The sequence below is a fragment of the Bos mutus genome, chromosome 26, assembly GCF_027580195.1.
Source record: "Bos mutus isolate GX-2022 chromosome 26, NWIPB_WYAK_1.1, whole genome shotgun sequence".
Lineage (NCBI taxonomy): Eukaryota > Metazoa > Chordata > Mammalia > Artiodactyla > Bovidae > Bos > Bos mutus.
The window spans coordinates 30,842,795-30,868,505 of record NC_091642.1 but is presented as its reverse complement, the minus strand read 5'-3'; the positions used below and the strand labels follow the sequence as shown (position 1 = coordinate 30,868,505).

Sequence of the window (25,711 nt, the reverse complement as noted above, 5' to 3'; positions counted from 1 at the left end):
GATACAAGAATTAGGGTTCATAAAATTCAGCTCCTAAAAATATGTATCTGAAGATAGTTTCCACTGGTTCCCCACCACCACCACCACCACCCTGAGCACAGAGTGCCTCATTTCTGCTCTCCACCAAGAACTCCTTTCAGGGGGTGTTAAAAGTCAGCAGCTGAAGCAGTATATGATTTAATCCTTGCAAAGGTAGATGGCAAGTGTCAATTTGTAGTTGTACTTTATTTTTAAATTGTTCACGTCAGTTCAGGTCACTTGCTCATTTTTTAAAAAATGGGAGTATTCATTTACTTTTTATCTTTTGAACAGATAATTTGCAGAGGGTTATAAAATTCAAAAGCTGCAAAAGGATATATGATACTCCTTGTCATTCATTTCTGTCTGAGGTGGCAACCATTGATACTGGTTCCTTGTATACTCTCAGAGATAACCTATGCTTTTATAAATACCTGCCGATGTATACTTTTCTACACAAATGTTAGTACTAGTCTTATATACCTCCTTCTGTGTCTTGGAGGTCCTCCCATTTTAGCACTTAAGATCTGCTTCTTTCTTTTCTCTTTGGCTCTGTTGGATCTTTGCTGCTGCGTGGGCTTTTCTCTAGTTGCAGAGAGCCAGGCTACTCTCCATTGTTGTGCACGGGCTTCTCATTGCAGTGGCTTCTCTCGCTGTGGAGCATGGGCTCTAGGTGCACAGACTTCAGCAGCTGCAGCACAAGGGCTCAGTGGTTACAGTTCCCAGACTATAGAGCACAGACTCGATAGTTGTGGTGCATGGACTTTGTTCCACGGCAAATGGGATCTTCCTGGATCTAACCCATGTCTCCTGCATTGGAAAGGGGATTCTTTACTACTGAGGCAGCAGGGAAGCTCCTGCTTCTTTCTTTTTAATGATCACTTGAGATGCTGTTATTTGGATATAGCATAATTTACATCCTCTGCTTGATAGAAATCCAGGCGGTTTCTAACCATCTGCCATCAAAAGCAATGCTGCAATGAGTGTGTCTATAGGATAAACTCCTAGAAATAAAAATTACTGGGTTAAAAGTATGTGGACTTAAAAAAAGTACGTGGACTCGATTGCTTTGTAGAATTTTTCTTTTGGTTGTGTTGAGTCTTGGTTACTGTGTGTGGGCTTTCTCTCGTTGTGGTGCGTGGGTTTCTCGTTGTGGTGGCTCCTCTTGGTGCAAGGCATGGGCTCTAGGCATTTGGGTGCAGATGTTGCAGCTCTCGGGATATAGAACGTGGGCTCAGAAGTTGTGACTTAGTTGCTCCCTGGCATGTGCAATCTTCCCAGATCATGGATTAAACCCATGTCCCCTGCATTTTTATCCACTGAGCCACCAGGGAAGTCCTATAGGAATGTTTGATAATGTAAATCGGTCGTTTTTGATATGGACTGCTCGGTGTCTTTCTAATCAATTTGTATGAGTTTAATATATGTAAGCCTGTGGCAAAGGTTTCTTCCTTTTCCTTAGCCTGGGGAGTGGTCTGCTGGTTTGTAGTCTCTTTATCCAGGCATCCTCAAGGGTGAGTGCTTTAGCTCTAGCTTATACTTTTTTATCTCCCAATTTACCTAAAGGCAAACATAAATTATTGTTTAAAAAGCTATGATTTTTCCCACCAAAATCTTTACAGTCTCCAGTGAGGAAAGCAGAATATGCTTAAGAAAGATGTATTCCCCTTATAAACATGTCTTTGACTCTGTACCTTGCTAAGTAGTAGCACTTGTCCTATTAAAGGTGCTTTTGTCTTCCTTCTTGGCTTGGTTTGATTATAAAGGGCCCAGGGACTTCTTGGTCCAGTGGTCAGAATTCTGCGCTAGCCCTGCAGGGGCGGGTGTGGATTGGATCCCTGGTCTGGGAGCTAAGATCTTGCTTGCTGTGCAGAGCAGCTCAAAAAAAAAAAAAAAGGCAGGGGGGGGGAAGAGGTGGGGGCTGATACCGTTGCCTGAGCTGAACTGTTCTGGATGAATGAGGCTTATGGAATGAGTATGCACAGCTGGGTGGGAAAAGGAAGTGGTGAAGATGGGGAGCTGATACTGAAGAAGTTCATTTTGAGGAGTAAGATACTGGTGGACCTCCTCAATGGAGGTAATAATTTTCCTTCTGATGGGTGAGCCGTAGTTCTTTAGAACAACATGTATCATGTCTTATGACCTCATAAGACAAATATTGACATGGTTGCAATCATTAACTTCAAAGTTTATATGAGAAAGCTGGGGATACTGACCTAAGAGAGGGAATAGTGCCATCCCAGTTGGGGTGGAGGAATTCCCTTTTTAAATCTATTTTATTAGTTACCTATTACTATGCGATAAATTACCCCCAAACTAAGCAGCTTAAGAATAAACACCTTTTTTTTAACTTCACAATTTTCATGGGTCAAGGATTTGGGAGTGGCTCAGATGGTAAAGCGTCTGTCTACAATGTGGGAGACCCGGGTTTGATCCCTGGGTGGGGAAGATCTCCTGGAGAAGGAAATGGCAACCAACTCCAGTATTCTTGCCTGAAAAATCCCATGGATGGAGGAGCCCGGTAGATTACAGTCCATGGGGTTGCAAAGAGTCGGACACGACTGAGCGACTTCACTTCACTTATCTGAGTTCAGTGTCTGTCTTGAGGCTGCAGTTAATACACAGGCTGGGACTAAGGTCATCTGAAGGCTTGATTGGAGCTAGAAAGATCTGCTTCTGAATTGACACACCCACATGGCTTTTGGCAGGAGGTCTCAGTTCCTATCCAAGTAGAGCTCTCCAAAGAGCTACTTGAGTGTCCTCACGATGGGGCTGGAAGTTTCCTTTGTGGCGAGTGATCTGAGCAAGAAAACAAAGAGGAAGCCACATTGTTTTCTACGCCCTAGTCTTGGAAGTCACACACTGTCACTTCTGCCATATTCGGTTCATTACAAGCAAGCCAGAGTTCAGCCCATACTCTGAACTCTGAGAAGGGGGAACTAACCTCTGATTTTTGAAGGAAGGAGTACCAGGGAATTTGTGGACATATTTTAAAATCATCACACTTGAGACTTCCCTGGTGGTTAAGAATTCTCCTTCCAGGGGCCTCCCTGGTGACTCAATGGTAAATAATCTGCCTGCCAAGGCAAGAGACATGGGCTCAATCCCTGGTCTGGGGAGATTCTATACGCTGAGGAGCAACTAAGTCCGTGCACCACAGTTTCCAAGCCTGTGCATCACAGCTACTGAGCCCATGTGCTGTAACCACTGAAGCTTGTGCCCCTAGAGCTCATGCTCCACTGCAAGAGAAGCCACTGCAATGAGAAGCCCCCGCACCACAACTGGAGAAAGCCTGCAGTAAGGAAAACCCAGTACAGCCAGAAATAAAATAATAAAAGTCCTCCTTCCAATATATGGAACGTGGGTTTGATCCCTGGTCAGGGAACTAAGATCCCACATACAGCAGGGCGACTAAGCCTGTGAGCTGCTACTACTGAGCCCACACACCTCAACTAGAGAGAAGCCCTCACACCGCAATGAAGATCTAATACTGCAACTAAGACCTGACACATCCAAAAATGAATCTTAAAAAAGTCACACTCAACATTCCTTAACTTATCATAGCATACTTTGAACTTTATCCCTTTGCTTGAACTCTGTATATTAATTGCAGAAATATTTGTTATCTTAATCACTGTTTATCATTTTTATTGAGCTATAGTTGATATACAATGTTATATAAATTATAGATGTACAATATGATTCACAGTTTTAAAGGTTATACCCCATTTATTGTTATAAAACATTGGCATATTCCCTGTGTTATATAATATATCCTTGTAGCTTACTTTATACCTAAGAGTTTGTACCTCTTAATTCCCTACCCCTCTTCTCTCTCCCCACTGGTAACCAATAATTTGTTCTCTATATCTGTGAGTCTGCTGCTTTTTTGATAACAGAAAAGAATGTAATATAAAAATTCACTAGTTTGATGTATTTTTTAGATTCTACATATAAGTGATACCATATAGCTATTTCTTTAACTTATTTCACTAAGCATGGTCCTTGCCAAGTCTATCCACATTGCTGAAAAGGGCAAATTTTCATTCTTTTGATGGCTGAGTAGTATTCTAGTGTGTGTGTGTGTGTATCAGTCACAACTTCTTTATGCGTTCATCTGATGATGGACACTTAGGTTGCTTCCATATCTTGCACTGTTTACCATTTTTGCCATCTGTTACTGGGAACCATTGTGTTCTAAAGAATATCCTCCTAACAGTGGTCTTTTGCCTTCTCAGGTGATTGTTGGCTTTCTTCTTATCCTGGCAGCCATAGATCTGGCTCTTGCGCTCACAGAAAACACTGGACAAGCCGCGGTTCCTGCTGTTAGATACACCAATCCAATCCTGTATCTGGTCACATGGGTAAGGCTAATCATCAGTTCTACCCTGTTTATCTTCTCATAGCCATCTAGCTGAAATTTGCTCTTGTGGAATGAGATTAAGTTCAATTTCATCTACGTTTTTCAAAGGACCTATGTAATAGGGTAAGACAAATTTTAGCTTTTCATTTGCTTTTAAACATGAGTTTATAATGCTTTCTTCTTAGAGTAAGTACTAGCTTTAATGACTAAGATATGTATGTTATGGCTTCATTTCTTGCCATCTAAGGATCACAGATGAAATCCAAGTTTCTTGATCTAAAATAATTTCCTAAATGTTGTAAACATTATTTTTAAATTGATTGGTGACTCTTAATCAACAGATTGCTGAGTCTAGAGCTGTTTGTATAGATTTGACAAACTTATGTCTTTTCTACAGGCATGGTTTTGGAGGTGGGAAGAGGGAGAGCTGTACAGTGTTGGAGAAAACTGTTAAATTTACTACCATCATTTTGTTTTATTTATTTATTTGGCCACACCATGTGCCTTGTGGGATTCTAGTTCCCCAACCAGTGATGGAACCCAGATCCCTAGCAGTGAAAGTGCTGAGTCCTAACCACTGGACCACCAGGAAATTCCCATTATCATCATTTTAAAAGAGGAAGATATAACATAATTGTTCAGATTCCTAAACTATCTTGAAAAATCAGAATGCCTGGCAACTGTGGGCCGACATTCCCACAGGGCAAGTCAGCCAGGACTGAAGCAGCCGGTCACTTTAGACCAGGCTCAGTACGATCCTTCAACCTCACTTCACTTGGTAACATGGTGCGCCTGGTCCCTGTAGGTACTTTGTTTTGTTATGAAACAGAGAAAGGTCTAGACAGCAGTGTACTGGAACGGACAGAGCTGACTGTGCCTCTCTTCCCAACCCCAAGTCTGGTGACGTGAGGCTGGAGATTGAAATCCACCATGACACTTGTATTTATACCATGGAAATTCACACATGCCTCAAATTCATGCCTCTTGTTTTCAGAATGCCAGTTTATTAGCACAGCACTGGGTCTAGGAAAACAACATTTAATTCGTTATTGTTAAGTGAAATAATGTGAGGCAAAGTTTTTTTGTTGTTGTTGCTAATTGCTTAGTCTAGTATTATTAGAAAATATCATGATATAGATACCCTGCACCTATTCAGAATGTTCCTCCCCCATCTGATTGCTGTAGTGCCTAAAATTATTTTCTTGGTCTTTGGAAAGATTTTTCTGGCTCCCACAGTTACTCCATTTAGGGGGTGACCCTCTGTGTTTTTGGCTGACTCCCTACCCAAATGTGGTGAATAGAGATGGGATTCAGTTCAGTTCAGTCGCTCAGTCGTGTCTGACTCTTTGCGACCCCATAGACTGCAGCATGCCAGGCCTCCCTGTCCATCACCAACTCCCAGAGTTTACTCAAACTCATGTCCACTGAGTCAGTGATGCCATCCAACCAGCTCATCCTCTGTCGTCCCCTTCTCCCCCCACCTTCAATCTTTCCCAGCATCAGGGTCTTTTCCAACTAGTCAGTTCTTTGCATCAGAGATGGGATAGGGAAAGGGGATTCCAGAGAAAGCACCCGGGTCCTGAAAGAGAAAGTTGGGTGGTATCAGGGAGGAAATGGACTAGTTGGCATCAGATTAGTTACAACAGTCTCCCCCTTCAGGCTCCATTTCTCCCCCTGTTCTCTGACATCTCTCTTGCCTCTTGTCCTTGGATGGTGACACTGTTTTTCGAAACATGATGTAAATTTCTCTCTAGGTCCTGGTTTTACTGATCCAACACAGCAGGCGATGGTGTGTGCAGAAGGACTCTTGGTACCTGTCCTTATTCTGGATTCTCTCAATACTCTGTGGCACTTTCCAATTTCAGACTCTGATCCGGGCACTCTTAAAGGTAAGGAGGAGAGGGATGGTGCCATTAGAGGGTACTCCTGGGCAGCTTCTAAGTTGTAGTAAATGACATCAGGCAAATTGAGTTCCAGGGTAAAATTGTATTTAGGGGGTTTGATAACAGACTTTAATCATGAGCATTGATACATAGGGGCGGCTGCTGCTGCTGCTAAGTCGCTTCATTCGTGTCCGACTCTGTGCTACCCCATAGATGACAGCCCACCAGGCTCCCCTGTCCCTGGGATTCTCCAGACAAGAACACTGGAGCGGGTTGCCATTTCCTTCTCCAATGCATGAAAGTGAAAAGTGAAAGGGAAGTCGCTCAGTTGTGTCAGACTCTTAGCGACCCCATGGACTGCAACCTACCAGGCTCCTCCGCCCATGGGATTTTCCAGGCAATAGTACTGGAGTGGGATGCCATCACCTAATTCAGATAAAAGGCTTATTTTCTTTGTTTTTCTCCCGCATAGGACAGCAGTTCTAATCTGGCCTACTCCTGCGTGTACTTCATCTTCTACGCATTCCAGATCCTGGTCCTGATCCTTTCAGCATTTTCAGAAAAAGATGACTCATCAAAAGTGAGACTTGACATATGACCACCTCATATGTTGTTTAATTGGATGGTATCTTGACAAATGTAACTTTGAGATGTCAAGGTCTCATGAAGGTCCCACAAGCCCAGAATACAGTAATACAGATGATTTTGTGACATAAGAACACAAAGTGACTAGAATTTGGAAACATTAACTTTTATGTTGACCCACCAAGCTTCAGCACAGACAGTTAATTCATATATCTATGCCAAAAAGTCTGGTTATCATCCTACTGGTGACCTTAGCGTGTCCAAAAAAACATGTTAAACAGGCCACTTCAGTGTCATATCTAGTTTCTAGCACAGCATCCATTTAGAAACATCAATTTCTGATTTTAGAGTTCCATTGAATTCCTGTTTCTAATTGATTTACTTTCTGATTTTTTGTGTGTCTTGCAGAATCCTTCAACCACAGCTTCATTTTTGAGTAGTATCACCTTTAGTTGGTATGACAGGTAGGAAATGCCTGGAGTGTGGCTTGTCTCTATCCTTCATCCCTCAAATCTTCATTTTAAAAGTACCTGCCGTGACCTCCATTTCTCCTCTACTTAGAGAATGTTGAAATATATAGATCAGTTTACTTCATTCCCTTCACGGGGCAGATGGGGAAACTGAGAGGAAGGAGGCAATTTCTTTTTTTTTTTTTTGGTAGCCTGGAGTGGGGAAATTCCACGCACACTAAAAAAAAAAAGACAAGGAAAAGGAGGCAGGAGGACAGGAAAATGGAAATTTGGGGGCAAGGAGTGTGGCACAGACTTGGGTAAGGGATGAATAGCTGTCCTGGGCTGCCAGGAGATCCAGAGCAGCCATCTTGGCCTTTGTAGTTGCATGGACCCCTTGGGCAGCCTGGTAACACCCATGAATCCCTTCTCAGATAATGTTTTAAATGTGTACAATAAAAGACATGAAATTGTAAAGGGAAACTAAATTGAAATGTAGTACCTAAATAGTCTTTTAAAATCAAATCTGGGATATAGTAACACTTGTGCCTCTTTGTGAATGCATTAAATAACAAGACCCAGTGCTGGGGTTTAGTTTCACAGCAGTGATGAGTATACATGAGCCATGAAAACGTCTGTGGTGTCTCCTGATAACAAAGGCTCAAGTACTCTGTTTTACAACTGTAGTTGGTTGACTACTTTCATATTAGAACTAGGAAAGGCTGCGTTTCAGTTAGAAGTGAATAGGAATAAAGATATAATTTGTTTTCCATCCATGTTCTTGAATCCCATGTTGAGAAGCCCTGATCTAGAGAGACAGTATAGAGGCGGCCTCTGGATCTGCTCATTTCCTTAAGGGCCTCTTGGAGTCCCCTCAAGGGATGCCAGGGCGGCAGAGAGGCAGCCAATATTTGAGGAGGAAGGAGCAGGATGTGGGGTAGATGATGCTCTTTTGACTCTTCATCCAGTAGAATCCCTTCTCTTTCTCTTATTGTTTTCTCCCACCTTCAATCACCCCTACCTGCTCCCTTTTCTGCTCTCCCCACTCCTCTTTCAAGTTCCTAGGGCTAGGAGCTGGGGTAGCAGGGTAAGGGAGAAGCCCCATTCTTCTGTCCCTCCATCCTGGAACTGGATGGTTTTGATAGAGGCAGAGAGGAGACCACCTCTGGCCCCTCTGCAGGGCCTCAGCCTGCGGCTCCCTCTTGTTCCAGCACTGTTCTGAAAGGCTTCAGGAAACCTCTGACACTCGAAGATGTCTGGGATATTGAAGACGCGGCTAAAACAAAGGCACTAGTCAGCAGGTTTGAGAAGTACATGGCGGAAGAGCTACAGAAGGCCAGGCGGGCGTTCCAGAAACGGCAGAAGAAGAAATCCAAGCGGAACCCTGGAGCCAGCGTGAACGGCTTGGACAAGAACCAGAGTCAAAGCCAAGATGTCCTTGTCCTGGTAACTCTGCCATGAGTGTCTGTTCAAACGTCCTGCACGTCATTGGTGTCCTGGTGATGGTGATTCTGTCCTTACATTTTTACAGCACTTTACCCTTTGCAGTACATTTTATATTAGTAATATTCACAATACTATCACAGTACCTTAGAGATGGATGCTTGGGGTGTAATGTAGTACTGTTCTCTCTCCTTTGGGGTATATATGAAATTTTTCTCAATGTCTTTTTTAGCAGAAAAATAAAACAATACCTTAGCATTGCTAGAATTTGCATGTTGGTGGGATTTAGTGTTAGCTAATTAATTTTTTTATTCACTTGAAAATATTTATTGAGTAGCACTATGCATTGGAGACCATTCTGGGCACAGATATAACTGCTTCCTTAGAGTAACAGGAGAAGCTTCAGAGGAGGTGATATTTGGGCAGAGATCCAAGTGATGAGAAGAGCCCATCAGAAGGAAGCGTGTTCCACTCACAGGGGGTGGGTTGTGAGGCTGAGAGGGGAACATGGTTGGTTTGTTTGGAAAGGAGAAAGAGAGTGCAGGAGCATGGAGAGAGAGGCTGAGTGTGCGGGGAGGTGAGTGCAGGAAAGTGGGAGGGTACAAAGTGGTATGGACCCTCATGGGCCATGGTGAAGAGTCTGGATTTTAAGTCTGATGGAAAGCCAGGAGAAAGTTTTGAGCAGAGGAGTAATGCAATCAGATTTACATTTTTAAAAGTCCACTTGGGTAGCTGCCAGGAGAATGAATGATTGGGGTCGGGGCAGGGGCAGTGGAAGCTAAGATATAGGCTGAGGCAGTTGTTCAGGCAAAGAGACTGAAAAGATGGGAGCTCCGTGACAGCCATTATAAGAGGATGCCACTGAGCCTGAGAATCTGGAACTGGGGGCCTGGCAGGACAGGAAAAGGAAGTGTGGTGGGTGAGTGGTGGTGACACCCCACACAGTAGATTCCCAGGGTTGCTGAGACAAAGCACCACAAACTGCACGGCTTAAAACAACAGAAGTGTATTGTCTCACAGCTCAGGAGGCCAAGAGTCTGAAGTCAAATCATCAGGAGAACCACGCTCCCTTCAAACCCTATATGGGAGAAAGCTTCTTTGTCTTCTCCACCTTCTGGGTTTGGCCAGCAGTCAGTCCTTGGTGTTCTGTGGCTTTTGGATGTGTTACCCCACTCTCCGCCTCTGTCATTACATGGCCTCTTCCCCTGCCCCCTGTCTGTCTCTCTTCTTACAAGGACACCAGTCATATTAGAGTAGGACCCATGATGCACTCTGATGACTTCATCCTAACTTGATTACATCTGCAAGGCCCTATTTCCAAACAAGGGCACAGTCTAAGGCACTGGGGTTTAGGACCCCAACATTCCTTTTGAGGGGGATTCTATTCAACCCGTAACATCCCACAATAACCTCAAGCAAGAAGAACGAAAAGTCTTCTAAGCATCTGAAATATATATTAATATATATGTTAGCATGTCCATGCCCTTCCCTCCCACAGTGCCCCACAGGCCCCCCTGAATCTATTCTGTGTTTTTACATGCTATTTTCATCTGCTTTGTTGCCTGTTTTCCTAATCCAAAATAGATTCTAAGCATCAGTTAAGAGGTGAGAGGGGAACAGTGATGGCAGCTAAAAAGGTGGATGGGACCAGGCAGTGAAGAGAAGACTCAAACCTGTTCAGTGACGGCCACAGGGATCAGGGGCTAACGCTCGGGAGCTGGTCAGTGAAGACAAAGTCTTACACCATGCACTTCTGCAAGCACTGCTTGTTTGGTTTTGTCCCTAGGAAGAAACTAAAAAGAAAAAAAAGAAGTCTGAGACCACAAAAGACTTTCCCAAGTCCTGGCTGGTGAAGGCGCTCTTCAAAACTTTCTACGTCATCCTCCTGAAATCATTCCTGCTGAAGGTGGTGTATGACATCCTCACGTTTCTGAATCCTCAGTTGCTGAAGTGAGTCCCCAGACCCTGGGCTGTCTCTTTAGGACCTCCTCTGCCACTCTGCTTTTTGCTCCTTGTATATGCAGGCAGGAGCCTATTATTAAGTTCCTAATTTAAAAAAAAAAATGCTCATCATTTTCTTGCACCTTACAGCATTGTGTTCACGAAAAGCACAAGGCACTTTTCAAGGTCTAAAATAAAGTCCTTTAGCCTTCCTCTTTCCCATATCCTTTTCCTCATAGGAAGCCGAGTACTTCTTAGGGGCATTTCTTAAACAGAATTGCTGTGAGCTGAGCTGTGTCCAAGAGGTGGGCCTCATACCCAAGGAGAGGATTGTACGCAGTCTTTGTAGCCTCATTGCTCCCCAGTCATGCATTAAGTGGGCAGTTCCAGTTAATCATGACATGACTTCAGTCTGCCAGGATCCATGGAATACACTGTCCTCCAGGGGAAACCCTTCTAACTCATGCTGGATATGTGTCCTAATTCCTTTCCAGGAATAAATCAACTTGCCACACATGGCTCCTTCTACCAGGGGGTAGGGAAAGAGAGGGTCAGAGAAAGCATGGCAGCGGCAGCTCTGTGGGGCATACAGTATCCTGTCTCACAGCTGTGGGTCATCAACCCTTAGGCCCTGCTGCTCATCTCCAAAGGGAGAGTGCTGGCATGGCTGTGGAGCTCAGTCTTCCAAGAGCATTGAACTGTAGTCACTTCAGTTACCTCCAGGGTAGGGCAGGGTAGCTGGCTGTGCACAGTGAGGGTAAGGAGCCCTCGGAGGCTTGATGTCAGCACTTACTTAGTTTTGCTCTGGCAGGTTGCTGATCGCCTTTGCAAATGACCGTGGAATCTATCTGTGGACTGGATATCTCTATTCAATTCTCCTCTTTGTCGTGGCCCTCATCCAGTCTTTCTGCCTTCAGTATTACTTTCAGCTGTGCTTTATGCTGGGCATGAAGGTGCGGACCACCATCATGGCTTCTGTATATAAGAAGGTATGTGGGGTATGCCAGGGATCACCAAAGAAAATCCCCTTAGTAAACATGACCCTTTGTTCCACGATTGAGGAAAACTTGATGGAGGTGATAACTGACCGCAACACTGAATTTTGGCTAACCATACAGCCTTCTTTAGACATTTCTTAGGAAATTAAAATGAAAAGTGTGTATATAGACATAGAATATGTGTGTGTGGTGGGGGGTGGGTGGTGGTGGTGGTGTGTACCCTACCGCAGGGAAAAGCTGGCAAACTCTTCTCTGCCCAGGATCTGCCTTTCAGCCTTGAAGGCTGGCATACCATCTCTCTCTTTCTTCTCTCCACAAGCTGACAACACCTTAGGATAGAATGTGAAGTCAGAAAAGAAGCTGACCAAGGGCAGACTCTTAAAATTGCCAACATTTAAACCAAGTACTACGTGAAACTGGGCTCATGAGACCTGGTGTATCCATCTCAAATCACAGTTTTACCATAGACTAGTATACTCTGTGGACCAGGGCTCCATCTCCCTGGACTGTCTTTTCCCTAATGATTTCTTTTTCAGTCTTGAGCGGCAACCAACTCCTCATCTGCCCGATTCCTTTTTTGGATTTGTAAATATCATCACCCTCACTCCAATGATTAAATTCTGCAGACTTGGGAGCTTTTCCGTTTCCTTAAGATGATTTTGCCCATCTTCCCTCTGACTTGTTGCTTTATTATTATTTTTTTCCTATTTTTATACATGCCACATGACATGTGGGATCTTAGTTCCCTGAACAGGGATCGAACCTATGCCCCTTCAGTGGGAGTGTGGTGTCTTAACCACTGGACTGCCAGGGAAGTCCCTGACACGTTCCTTTTAGTGTTTAATTTTCTCAGAGCAACTTTATTTCCCTCTGTCCTAGACACCAAGGTGAAGTCTCATTTTTTCCCTTAAGAATTGAAAATAGCCAAATATTGTTGTTCAGTTGCTAAGTCATGCGACTCCATGAACAGCAGCATACCAGGCTTCCCTGTCCTTCACCATCTCACAGAGTTTGCTCAAACTCATGTCCATTGAGTTGATGATGGCATCCAACCATCTCATCCTCTGTTGCCCCCTTCTTCTCTTGCCCTCAATCTTTCCCAGCATCAGGGTCTTTTCCACTGAGTCGGTTCTTCACATCAGGTGGCCAAAGTATTGGAGCTTCAACTTCAGCATCAGTCCTTCCAATGAATATTCAGGGTTGATTTCCTTTAGGATTCACTTGTTTGATCTCCTTGTTGTTCAAGGGACTCTCACGAGTCTTTTCCAGCACCACAGTTCAAAACCATTAGTTCTTTGGTGCTCAGCCTTGTTTATGATCCAACTCTCATATCCGTACATAACTACTGGAAAAACCACAGCTTTGACTAGACGGACCTTTGTTGGCAAAGTAACATCTCTGCTTTTTAATACGCTATCTAGGTTTCTCATAGCTTTTCTTCCAAGGAGCAAGTGTTTTTAATTTTGTGACTGCAGTCACCATGTGCAGTGATTTTGGGGCCCAAGAAAATGAAATCTGTCACTGGTTGCACTTTTTCGCCATCTATTTGCTATGAAGTGATGGGACTAGATGCCATGGTCTTTGTTTTTTGAATATTGAGTTTTAAGCCAGTTTTTTCAGTCCTTTTTCACCTTCACCGAGAGGTTCTTTAGTTCCTCTTCGCTTTCAGCCATTAGTGTAGTCGTTTGCATATCTGAGGTTGCTGATATTTTTCCCAGTAATCTAGATTTCAGCTTGCGCTTCATCCAGCCCAGCATTTCACATGATGTACTCTGCATAGAAGTTAGATAAGCAGGGTGACAATATACAGCCTTGAAGTACTCCTTTCCCAATTTGGAACCAGTTCATTGTCCCATGTCCAGTTCTAACTGTAGCTTCTTGACCTGCAAACAGGTTTTGCAGGAGGCAGGTAAGGTGGTCTGGTATTCCCATCTCTTTAAGAATTTCCCACAATTTGTTATGATCCACAGTCAAGGCTTTTTAGTGTAGTCAATGAAGCAAAAGTAGGTTTTTTTTTAAAATTCCCTTGCTTTTTTGATAATCCAGTGGATGTTGGCAATTTGATCTCTGGTTCCTCTGCCTTTTCTAAATCCAGCTTGTACATCTGCAATTTCCCAGTTCACATATTGTTGATGCCTAGCTTGAAGATTTTGAGCATTACCTTACTAGCATGTGAGATGAGTGCAATTTGCTATAGTTTGAACATTCTTTGGTGTTTTCCTTCTTCAGGATTTTGAAAACTGACCTTTTCCAGTCTTGTGGCCACTGCTGAGTTTTCCAAATTTGCTGGCATATTGAGTGTAGCACTTTCACAGCATCATATTTTAGGATTTGAAATAGTTAAGCTGGAATTCCATCACCTCCACCACCTAATGCTTCTTAAGGTCCACTTGATTTCATATTCCAGGATGTCTGGCTCTAGGTGAATGACCACACCATCATGGTTATCCAGTTCATTGAGACCTTTTTCTTCTGTGTCTTCTTGCCACCTCTTTTTAATCTCTTCTACTTCTATTAGGTCCTTGTCATTTCTGTCCTTTATTGTGCTCATCTTTGCATGAAATGTTCCCTTGGTATATCTAATTTTCTTAAAGAGACTTTGAGTCTTTCCCATTCTATTGTTTTCCTCTATTTCTTTACATTGTTCACTTAAGAAGACTTTCTTATCTCTCCTTGCTATTCTCTGGAACTCTGCATTCAGTTGGGTATATCTTTCTCCTTCACTTTCCTTCTTTTCTCAGCTATTTGTAAGGCCTCCTCAGACAACCACTTTGCCTTCTTGCATTTCTTTCTTGGGGATGGTTTCAGTTCACCAGCTCCTGTACAGTGGTACAAATCTCTGTCCATAGTTCTTCAGGCACTCTGTCTACCAGATCTAGTCCCTTGAGTTCCCTTAATAATTGAAACTAATCAAGTAAACTTCAGCTTAAAAAATAAATGAAAAGAAAGAAATGGAAATAGAGTAGTGACTCTAAGCCTGAGGAGAAAATTCATCCAGAAGGAGATGACACTTTTGATAGCTCAGAACATCAAACAGTTGCCTCCTCTTCCTTTTTTCATCCACCACTGAAGTGTTCCATCATGGTGATGTCTCTGTTAAAGTTCCTGGTTTTCTCCTTTGCCTTTTTCTTCTAAAACTCCAAGATGACTTTTGTCTTTCCTGAGTAGATGCTGACTAGACGAGAGACCCAGAGAGGTGATCCAGATGTCTTTAGATCAGAAGTCTGGTCAAGTTCTTTGAACCCCTAAATAGCCTCACACTGGAATTTGTCTTCTACAAAATCTTTAATCCCTTTATTCCTTGTGGAGTAACTGTTTCTGTTGGTTTGCAGGATATGAGGTCACTACCCAGGCTGTCTCAGATATATCTATGAATGTACACTTTTACAATTGTGACAATTCATTCCTGCCTCTTTGATTCTTAATATAGTCCAGGTTTTGCAATTGTCACAATTCATACAAAATGTGTAAAATAGAGCCTTTAATGAGACCCCCATTCAAATAAATATTCTCCTAAAGTGGAATTTAAAATTGACTACTTTTATGTTTAGATTATACTTCATTTATGAAATGTTATGAAACATATTTTACATCCATCACCAGTTCATAGCTCTGCGAAGTAACTGCATCATCCCTGTTCTAGAGAGAAGTAGGGCTTAGATCACTTTAATGGCTAGAATCACATAGATAGGCCCTGACTCCTGACAAGGGCTATTGGGACTATATTCTTGACTTTTTCACTCTATTGAGATTTATTGAGAAAAGAAAAGTATTGCAATTACCTTGTAGGGTAGTTAGATAATACTTTTTTCTTTTACTTTTCAATACCAAAGGGGAGGCATAGCAGTGGACTGATTTCTCTAGCACCTTGGTGGCCCAACGTTTTGGGAAATTTACTTCTTTTTACTGTACAACAAAGCATCCTGATATATTCTAAAGACTGCATTAATGGATGAAGATGACAGTAGAGCTTTTAGGAGGAGACTGAAGGTGGTATCTAGGGCCACTCATAGCCCATACACTGCCTTGTGGGAATTAAGCTTTCCTTCCTTTGGAAAGATGTGGGCCACACCAAAGGGTTGCTTGGTGAGCATAGTGCCAGCTGGTTTCATGCAGCTACCCCCTCGGCCCCCAGCCTCTTGTCTGGGAGCATTTGTACAAGACACTGCCATAAGTCATTGACTGTGGGTCTCAGTCTTCTCGTCTCTCTGAAATGATGGTTCATGATGCAAGATTCAGGCATTTAGATAGTGTCCTCAAATTTCCTGACAATAAACAAGTCATTTTGCTTCCAGTATGTGAGCCCCATAGTTTTCCCCTCCATTCTAAGGTCTCTGTCCTTCTTGGGAATGGCTGCAGCCTCCTCACAGTATGGCTCCGACATTGCCCCATTAAAGTCTGCAGGGCCAGAGTCCATACAGGCTCCCTCCCTTCATTCCTCTGTTCCTCCCATCCTTCAGTATGTGATTTCCCCACTGTGTGCAGGTAGTGAATTGGACAGAGGCAGCCCTTGTCCTTAGAGTTTTCTACTGGTGGAGAAATAGGAAAACACAATTAGAGTTCCGTGTGATGAATGTAACGGCAGAGATAAGCATTGGGGAATACACAGAGGTATCTAACCCAAACTTGGGAGTCAGGGAAGGCTTCTCAGCAGTTCCACCTAAGCTTACACTAAGGGATAAATAGGAGTTTTCCGGGTAAGACAAGTGTGTGGGGGGGAGCGGGTGTTGGGGAAGGTAGATATAGCAGGAAAGACTGGTCAAGAATGAGAGAACACTGTTAAGATTTAGCAGCTGGAAGATCACAGCCCCTTGGAAGTTATGTCCATATGGAGCCCATCCTTCTACTGTCTCTCGCTGCCTTCCTGAATCCCCTCTCACTTCCCAGTCTCCTTGGCTTTGTCCATGCGTCTCAATTCCAATCTTTATTTTCAGGCGCTGACTGTCTCCAACCGGGCCAGGAAGCAGTACACCATTGGAGAAACAGTGAACCTCATGTCTGTGGACGCCCAGAAGCTCATGGATGTGACCAACTTCATCCACCTGCTGTGGTCAAATGTCCTACAGATTGCCTTGGCCATCTACTTCCTGTGGGCAGAGTTGGGACCCTCGGTCTTAGCAGGTGTTGGGGTGATGGTGATCCTAATCCCAATTAATGGAGTACTCGCCACCAGGAATAGGGCTATTCAGGTAAAGAAACAGTCACTGGGGATATGTACATGTTCTTCAAAGTCTAAAGTTTTCTTACTTAATTCTGACTGGTGATTGGAGTTTGGGCAAGGCAAGGCTCACAGGAGACTTGCCACTGTCCCAAATGAACTTGGCTTTGTCTTCCCCTTCCATCTTCTGACCACTTTTAGGGTTCATATTTCCTGTCTTCATTCATGTCCCTAATTGGAGAGAGAAGAGCTGCCCAGGGACCCTGCATATAACGTTTACACCCTGCTATGCTGGGCTGTTCTTAAAAAGTAATTATGACCCTGGTTCTCTATCATAGCATTATAAACCAGCCACACAGAGCCGTCACAAGAGCAAACCAGACTTTATGCCTAAATCCTGGCAATCGACCTTGTTCCCACCAGTTAGCAGAGCTCTCTGTGGACAGTCCTTATCTCTGCCAGAAATCATATTCTGCATGGGTGAACTTTATGGTATATGTGACTTAGTCATTCATTCGTTTTGCATTCACTGAGTTACAAATATTGGCCAAAAATTCATTTGGGTTTTTCCTAATGCGGAAAAACCTGAATGAACTTTTTGGCCAACTCAATATTTTAAAAATGCTTATTGTGCACCCTATTTCTGGGGGAACATGGCAGCAAATTAGACAAGGCAGCAAATTAGACAAGGCTTTTGCTCTCATGAAACTTACATTCTGCTTGGGGTGGAGATTCAGGCCATAAATAAGTAAAAACAAAGAAGGAAAATGTCAGTAGTACTATGCAGGGAATTAAACAGGGTGATGTGATTGTAGGGAGTGGTTTTAGGTCCTGGGGTCAGGAAAGGAGGAGGAGACATTGAGCTGAACTCTGGAACCTGAGGGTGAGGGAGGAAGACTTGGGTAAAACCTGGGACGAGGGCACAGTCAGGCCAACACTGTTCAGGCCCAGAAGGGTGGTGAGTGTGGCAGGAGCAGGGAGAGCAAGCAGGAGAGCGCGAGAGACACAGCCCGTCACTGGGCACCTCAAGTTCTCACCGAGCAACAGCCGCAAGTGCCACTGAGATTTAGCATCTGAAGCAAACCTGGACCCGCTCACATGGATGTTTGTTCTGTTATTCTTTCCCGGCAGGTTAAAAATATGAAGAATAAAGACAGCCGTTTAAAGATCATGAATGAGATTCTCAGTGGGATCAAGGTGAGAAGCTGAGCGTGGGTGGCTCTCTGGGCACGGTAACAGCCACGGTAGCCTCTTGGCCTTAACAACATGTTGAGGTTGTGGACTCCTGCTTCTGAGCCTGGGGTGTGTCCCACGACTCCTGATCCATCCAGCCACAAGTCTCCTGTTTCTTCTGCTACTCCTCTCAGGCCTTCTTTTGATTATGATTTCTATTTATGTATGTTAAATAGTTTGTTTCGTTCTTATATTTTACTATAAAGGTTGTCCGATGTGGACAAAAGTAGACAGAATACTATAACGAACCCCCATGGACTTGCCACCCAGGTCCAGCAATTATCAGCAGGACCTAACCTGTTTCATCTACATCCCCGCTCCCCACTTCATGCCCCGCTAGATTATTCAAAAGCAAATCCCAGATATTTTGTCATTTCACTGGTAAACACTTTGTATGTATTTCTAAAAGAATGACTTTAACGTAACCACAATACCAATAGCATACCTAGAAACAAGTCCTTCTTTGATACCATTAAATTTCCCCAATTGCCTCATACAAGCCTTTTTTTATTTTATTTTTTTTACTGTTGGTTAGTTTGAATAAGGATCCAAAAACTGTCCACGTGTTGCATTCAGTCAATAGCGCTTTTAATCTACAATAGCCCCTTGCCTGCCCCCTTCCTGGTCATTTGATAGAAGAGTTTGTCTTGTTTCCTATGCTTGCTTGTAAATTGGTGGTTAAATATAGAAACTTGAATAGATTTAGGTTTATTTGGTTTTTGTTTTTGTTTGGGATGGGGTTGGAGGGCAAGGGGTTGGGCAGTGCTGTGTGCTTCCCAACTTAGTGATGGTGAGTGTTTATGGGGTCCAGGCATCATCAGCCTGATTCACCCTTTATTGTTCTTTCACCAAGAGCAGTGATTTGTGGCCCTGGCAGCACATTTCAGTCTCCTGGGAGATTTGTAAAACCCACTGAGGTTTGGGCCTTACTTCAAACCATCTAAATTGAACTCTTGGTGGGGGGGGAGGGGTGAGACCCAGGCGTGTATATATTTTAAAAGCTCCCTAAGTGATTCCAATATGCAGCCAAGGTTGAAAACCACTGTCATAAAGATTTTAGCAGCCGCTGTTGATCACTGCCTTGTTCTATTATTTCATTTCCAAAGGGTGATGTTTTAATTCCTTTGTTCCTTTGGCATTGCTCAGAGGGAATTCTGTAATGAAGAATGATTTTTAATCAACTGGTTGGTTACTCTAAAATAAAGGACAAGTAGGATAAATACACACTTCTGTCCTCTATTTACTAGCTTTCAAAATAATGCATTTCATCAAATTCTTTTTTAATCTAGACATTTTTTGAATTCATAGACTTTTTTTTTTTTTACTTTTTATTTTGTATTAGGGCACAGCCAATTAACAATGTTGTGACAGCTTCAGGTGAAGGGACTCAGACATATATATACATGTATCTGTTCTCCTCCAAACCTCCCTCCCATCCAGGCTGCCACATAACATTGAGCAGAGTTTGGCTGAATTAATGGACTTTAATATTACCCTAAACCTCTTGAAAATGAAAAGAGGCCCCTTTGAACATCTGATTTTTCTGCACACAGAGCTCTGATATGCCTTACTGCCAATGTGGCAAAATGAGAAGATAGACCTGATTTTGAGTCTTAGCTCTTACCACTCACTAGATGGTGACTTTGGGCATCTAAGTCACTCTAAGTGACTAAGTCACTCTCAACCTGTTTCCTTATTGTTAAAATGGATACAATAATTCTGAAAGAGTAAGAAGCTACTTCTTCCTGGTTTGCCCAGAACTTTCCGGGTTTAGCACTGAAAGCCCCGAGTCCTGGGCAACCCCCTTTAGTGCCAGGCAAAGTTTGTCACACTTAGGATTAAGTAAGACAGAGTACATAAAATGTTGTGTACCTTGTAAGTTGTCAACAACTGCAAGCTGCCTTTCTGTTGTTGTTGTTCAGTCACTAGGTCATGTCTGACTCTTTGTGACCCCATGAACTGCAACACACCAGGCTTCCTTGTCCTTCACTATCTCCTGGAGTTTGCTCAAATTCATGTCCATTGAGTCAGTTACCTTTCTGTAATCACCCTTTATAAGCTGAATTTGTACCTCCCCAGTTTGGGGGAGTGTTTCCTAAAACCTGTGTGTGGGGGGTTGCACCTGATTTCCTACTGGGGCAACAGTGTAAGCTGTACTCTTCTCTATTATTAGATCCTGAAGTATTTTGCCTGGGAACCTTCATTCCAAAACCAAGTCCACAACCTTCGGAAGAAAGAGCTCAGGAACCTGCTGAGATTTGGGCAGTTGCAGTCTGCGATAATGTTTCTCTTATACTTGACTCCTGTGCTGGTGAGTGACAGGAGTCAGTGGGCGGGGTCAGCTTCCTGGAGAGAAAGGTCTGTTTAGATAGATGAGAGGTGCCTGCACCTCTAGGCCTGACCCTGAAACCCAAGGAACTCTGACCCACTCCTTAAGTCGTCATGCTGTCCTTCCTACCTCACAGCCCCTAGATCTAGTTTCACCCTTAGAAACAGTTTGATTACCTGGCTGCCTGGAGTAACTACAGGGGATTCAACATGAATGTGGTATCTAGGCATGGTCTGCATGGGAAGGCTTCTCATCTGTAGGAGAAGGAATGCTGATCATAGGAGCCAGGATTCTCGAGCTCTGGTCCTAGCAATGCCATTAGTTGACTTTGTGACCTCAGGCAAGATATTTGCTCCTCTTCTGGGCTCAGATTTCTCTGTAACATGAAAGGTTGAGATAACCCCTAAGACTCCTTCAGCTCTGATACAGTACTTGGAACACGGCTGCCTGACCCCTTTTGGGATAGGTCACTGACGGCTCTTCTTCTCCAGGTGTCTGTGATCACATTTTCTGTTTACGTCTTGGTGGACAGCAGTAATGTTCTGGATGCACAAAAGGCCTTTACCTCCATCACCCTCTTCAATATCCTGCGCTTCCCCATGAGCATGCTTCCCATGCTAATCTCCTCCATGCTCCAGGTGGGTAGGATCTCTCACTGCCAGCTGAGTGTGCTCAGTTGGGTCAGACTCTTTGTGACCCCATAGACTGTAGCCCACCAGGCTCCTCTATCAGTGGGATTTTCCAGGCAAGAATACTGGAGTGGGTTGCTGTTTCCTTCTAGCCCTGGTTAAAAACCTTAGATTCCAGAATGACTGGTATGTCCTATCTCATTTCCAAATTCTGCTGGTGAACCTTCACTTAGAGAGATTGGTTTGGTCTCTGGAAACCAACAGCATGATTTAGTAAAGTCTCTTAATAAGTTTTTTGAACCCCCGTTTTTCTGACTATAAACTGAGGATAACCATAACCAATCTCATACACCCACCAGGGAGACAAGGTTGTGAGAGTGTTTAGTGAGACTATGATGATTAGCTCTGCTCCTGGAACATTTCTAAGCCCTTTTCTTGGTTCAGTTTCCTCCATATATTTCCAGCACTCTTAGGGTATTTATAAAGCATTAGGGAAATATGGCACAAAAGGAGAGAAAAGGCTTCTCTCTCTCAATTAAAAAAAAAAACAATTGGCTACACCAAGTCTTAGTTTTTTGTTGCAGCATGCTAACTCTTAGTTGCGGCATGCAGATCTAGTTCCCTGACCAGGGATCAAACCTGGATCCCCTGCACTGGGAGCAGAGTCTTAGCCACTAGATCAGGGGACTTCCCTTTGTCCAAAGACTTCTCTTTGTGTGAAGCCACATGGTGATAAAACCAAATGCAATCTGGGAGCCTCAAGCTGTCAGAAAGCTAAGTTTGGAATCCAGTAGGCTTAATGGCACCCCACTCCAGTACTCTTGCCTGGAAAATCCCATGGATGGAGGAGCCTGGTGGGCTACAGTCCATGGGGTCTCTCAGAGTCAGACATGACTGAGCAACTTCACTTTCACTTTTCACTTTAATGCATTGGAAAAGGAAATGGCAACCCACTCCAGTGTTCTTGCCTGGAGAATCCCAGGGGTGGGGGAGCCTGGTGGGCTGCCGTCCATGGGGTCACACAGAGTCGGACATGACTGAAGTGACTTAGCAGTAGCAGCAGCAGCAGGCTTAAGATGGTCCAGAGGGAGTGTCTGGGTCCTGAAAACTGAGCACAGTCACTGAGATGGACCAGGTACCAGACCTCAGGAGGATGTTCCCAGGGAGGTGGCAGACTGGCGAGGCAGCCAGGATGACAAAGTGTGGTGACCTGTGTTTATCCGGAGGTAACTGGCTTCAGAGAGTTCAGGCCCTAGGAAGGACCGGGGTTTAGGAGGAGCCCTTCTGGTCCTGGGGGGTGTTAAGAAGGCTGGTAGATCTGGCTGAGAAGGAAACAACATGCTCTTTTTTAGAGTCAGATGGTTTATCACATAGATAGCAAAAGCAGGATCAACAAAGGTGACAAGTCTCTGCAAAACAAAGGGGCAGATGAGCAGGCGAGTGGGCAGTGAGGCCCTCTGCAGGAGCTGATCCACACCGCAGCCATGCAGTTCTAGAGCCCACAGTTGTGCTTCAAAGAGGGGGCGAGGCAGAAAGTGCAATGCCTGCTTAGCCACTCAGTCATGTCCGACTCTTTGTGAGTCTTTGAACTGTAGCCCACCAGGCTCCTCTGTCCGTGGGATTTTTCAGGCAAGAATATTGGAGCGGGTTGCTATTTCCTCCTCCAGGGGATATTCCCAATCCAGGGATCGAACCCACATCTCCTGTGTCTCCTACATTACAGGCAGATTCTTTACCTGCTGAGCCATCGGGGGAGTCCCCCAAAGTGCAGTACTTCCTCAGAACCCAGGTCGTGACAAGAAGCTGTCTCGTGACAGCCTGCCTGGAATGGAGGAAGTGAGAAACATCCTTGTAAATCCCCCCAAGTTCTCCTGTTCCAGGGGGACCACAGGGCATCCTGCCAGTGCTTAGGTCACCTGCAATTTAAGCCTGGCCTAAGTGGGGATATGCCAGGTCACTATGGTTCCATGGCCACTTCCTCCACAGAGGGTCCCGGTAGTGATTCAGGACACTGCCTGGGTCATCAGAACATGGACTCAAAGAAGAATATGCCAGGGGCCCAGTTACCAGAATCAGACAGAAACTTCATCTTAGAAGGAGGCAGAAGACCATTTCTGGACCTAGGTACGAAGCCTGGAGACAGCAGAGTAGAATTAACCTCCCACCCACCCATACCATCACCACCACAATGAGTTTTCTGAGGGGCTAAAATAGAGCCTCTTAATTTTCCTGTGTTCAGAGTAGGGTGGCTCCTAGGGCTGAGATGTGGCTGAGTCAGGGGTAAGGGAGTTGGGGGGTGGGTAGGGAGCCAGAGACTCCAGCTGTGGTAAATTGCAAATCATGGGCAAAAAGCCTGGCAGGTTGACTGGTTGACTGTCTGCTTCCACATCCAAGGCTGATGACGAAGTCACACTCCTGGTCTCCTCGTGCTCATCATTGAACGTTGTTCCTCTGTGTCCTCCTCTAGGCCAGTGTTTCCACAGAGCGGCTAGAGAAGTACCTGGGAGGGGATGACTTGGACACATCTGCTATTCGACATGATTGCAATTCTGGTAAATGAATTTGGAAGTTGCTTCCCATATATATTCAAGGTGCTGGCACCAGGACTTTGATACACAAGGGCAGAGCAGCAGCAAACTGAAGGAAAGGGAAAGCCAAGGGACTTATCTTGCATCTATATTTGCACTGATATTACTTAAATTTTGCCTTCATTTAGAACAGATTTCTTAGTCAGCTAGATTGCCAAGCAAAGTTGGGCCAGCTCTTTTGAGAATAAGTGGGGAATCCTGCAAAGGATCTTGAAAACGGAAGTCATGATGGAGCCAAGTATGTGGAATTGGGAAGGGAGGCTGCAGTGAAAGAACACACAGGTTCCAAAGGTTTAAGGATTGAGGGTCATTTGTAGCCAGAACAAGCTGTGGTTCTGGAATCCAGGGCAGGGGTGGCTGGGTTTATATATAGAAGTGGAATTTATACAAGAGACTAGGCAACAGAGGGCCTGGGAATGTACCCAGAGTGTCTGTAGATCAAGAATCTGAACTACCAACTGGCTTGGGACTCCTAAGTATATAAAGGACTTTGTATGCAGGCGACACTTGGTCTCACCCCTGGGGCTTTCATTTGCCTCTTGGCAGCTCAGGATTTAGCACCAGACAAAGGCAGGCTCTTCTGGAGGAAGGAACGAGGGACACATGAAAGCTGAGAAAAGACAGACAGACATGCGGGGACCTACATCTGACTTAAAGACAGGAATTTTTCTCAACAGATAAAGCTGTGCAGTTTTCTGAGGCGTCATTTACCTGGGACCATGATTTGGGTGTCACAATCCAAGAGTGAGTTGCCGCCTTTTCTTCTTGCTGTATTTTAAGATTCTCCTTGCTGGTCTTGTTATAGGGAAATTCCATGTAATGTAACACATGCGGAGACAAGCTGTGCACGTGTTCAGATACTAGTGCAGGTTAAACCCCTGGAGGGATGGACTGACTGCAGTCGCTGTGACTGCACCTGCCCCCTCCCCCCGCCCACCGCCGCTTTCCTCCTGGGGGACAGTACAGCTGAGAACCTGTGAAGACATGTGTTCTCCAGATTGTGGATGGAGGTAGTGCAGGCTGGCAGGTAGCCTAGGTCTCTGGATGTGCCAGAGGATACTCACGAGAACCTGAACGCAATTTAAGTTCATTTATTCACTGAAGAATAGTTATCATGAAGGACCTGCCTTCTTTGCCCAGAGGGGATGATGTGAGCTGCTTCTATAATCAACTTCAGATCTGGAATTTTTCATCTACATAACCCCTTCTCACATTCTGCCCTGTAGGTCACCCCCTGCCTTAAGCCAACCCTTTCTTGCCACACTGCTGCATGTAATGTGTTCCGTAAGCACTACGTGTGTGAGCACGCCAGCTCCATCACGAGCTCAGCACCACGGAGCACGCCAGGAGCCCGAGCAGGCCAGGCTTTTTCACAACTGAGTACACCTAGTAGTCTTCCTGCTACTTTCCACACTCTCTCTTGTTTCTGCATCCTCTAACATGGACCCTGGAGCTCGCCTCAGCGTATGTCAGTCAGGCCAGAAGCCCTGAGCCCTCCTAACCTGAAAGCCTCAACTTTACAGAAGGAGAGTGGACGTAGCTCCCACTTTGCTAGTAGTATAAGTCTAGAAGGAGCCTAGCTGGATGGGCAGGTTCAGAAAGCCTGAGAATAAGTTCCTAATGTTCTAGGAACTCAAATATTAGGACTAGAACAGAGAGGTTCCCGGAGCCTGGCCCAGTGTGAGCCCCTACCTAGCCACGCTCAGCCAAATCTCCAGGGAAGGGGGCAGGACATCTGTGCTCTCAGTGAGCATTTTATTGAATTGCTCTTCTCATTGAAAAGTCGAATTTGGGATGCATTACTCTGTCCCAGACCCATTAGTTTAGAAATTGAGAGTCCAGGAGAAGTGAGACTCTAAGATCACACAGCTCAGCTGTGGCACAGTTGGGATTTCAACAAATAGGGTCTTGTTCAATGGTGCCACATAGTTCTGAAATTATTTTTCCATTGGAAACTGGCTTTTTGCACAAACAACTTATAAATTAAGCCTTACTCTCTAAAGTCTTAGAGGAAAAAAAAAAATTAGAGGACTACTTTGAAACTTTGTATATCCAAGATATATTTTCCAATCTTGAAGGAAAATCTCCTTTGGC

General features: G+C 44.4%; 1 protein-coding gene across 1 annotated transcript in view; it reads left to right on the top strand.

Moving 5' to 3' along the window:
- ABCC2 (ATP binding cassette subfamily C member 2) overlaps positions 1-25,711 on the top strand; it is a 72,518-nt gene that overhangs the window by 13,794 nt on the left and 33,013 nt on the right. Inside the window, exons 3-15 of the mRNA XM_005892063.3 lie at positions 4,257-4,382; positions 6,136-6,270; positions 6,737-6,844; positions 7,258-7,313; positions 8,510-8,744; positions 10,528-10,691; positions 11,494-11,671; positions 16,615-16,869; positions 17,970-18,035; positions 20,245-20,382; positions 20,892-21,038; positions 23,497-23,581; positions 24,295-24,361. Coding sequence (XP_005892125.2) covers positions 4,257-4,382; positions 6,136-6,270; positions 6,737-6,844; positions 7,258-7,313; positions 8,510-8,744; positions 10,528-10,691; positions 11,494-11,671; positions 16,615-16,869; positions 17,970-18,035; positions 20,245-20,382; positions 20,892-21,038; positions 23,497-23,581; positions 24,295-24,361 — 1,760 coding nt within the window. The remainder of the gene's footprint in view (positions 1-4,256; positions 4,383-6,135; positions 6,271-6,736; positions 6,845-7,257; positions 7,314-8,509; positions 8,745-10,527; positions 10,692-11,493; positions 11,672-16,614; positions 16,870-17,969; positions 18,036-20,244; positions 20,383-20,891; positions 21,039-23,496; positions 23,582-24,294; positions 24,362-25,711) is intronic.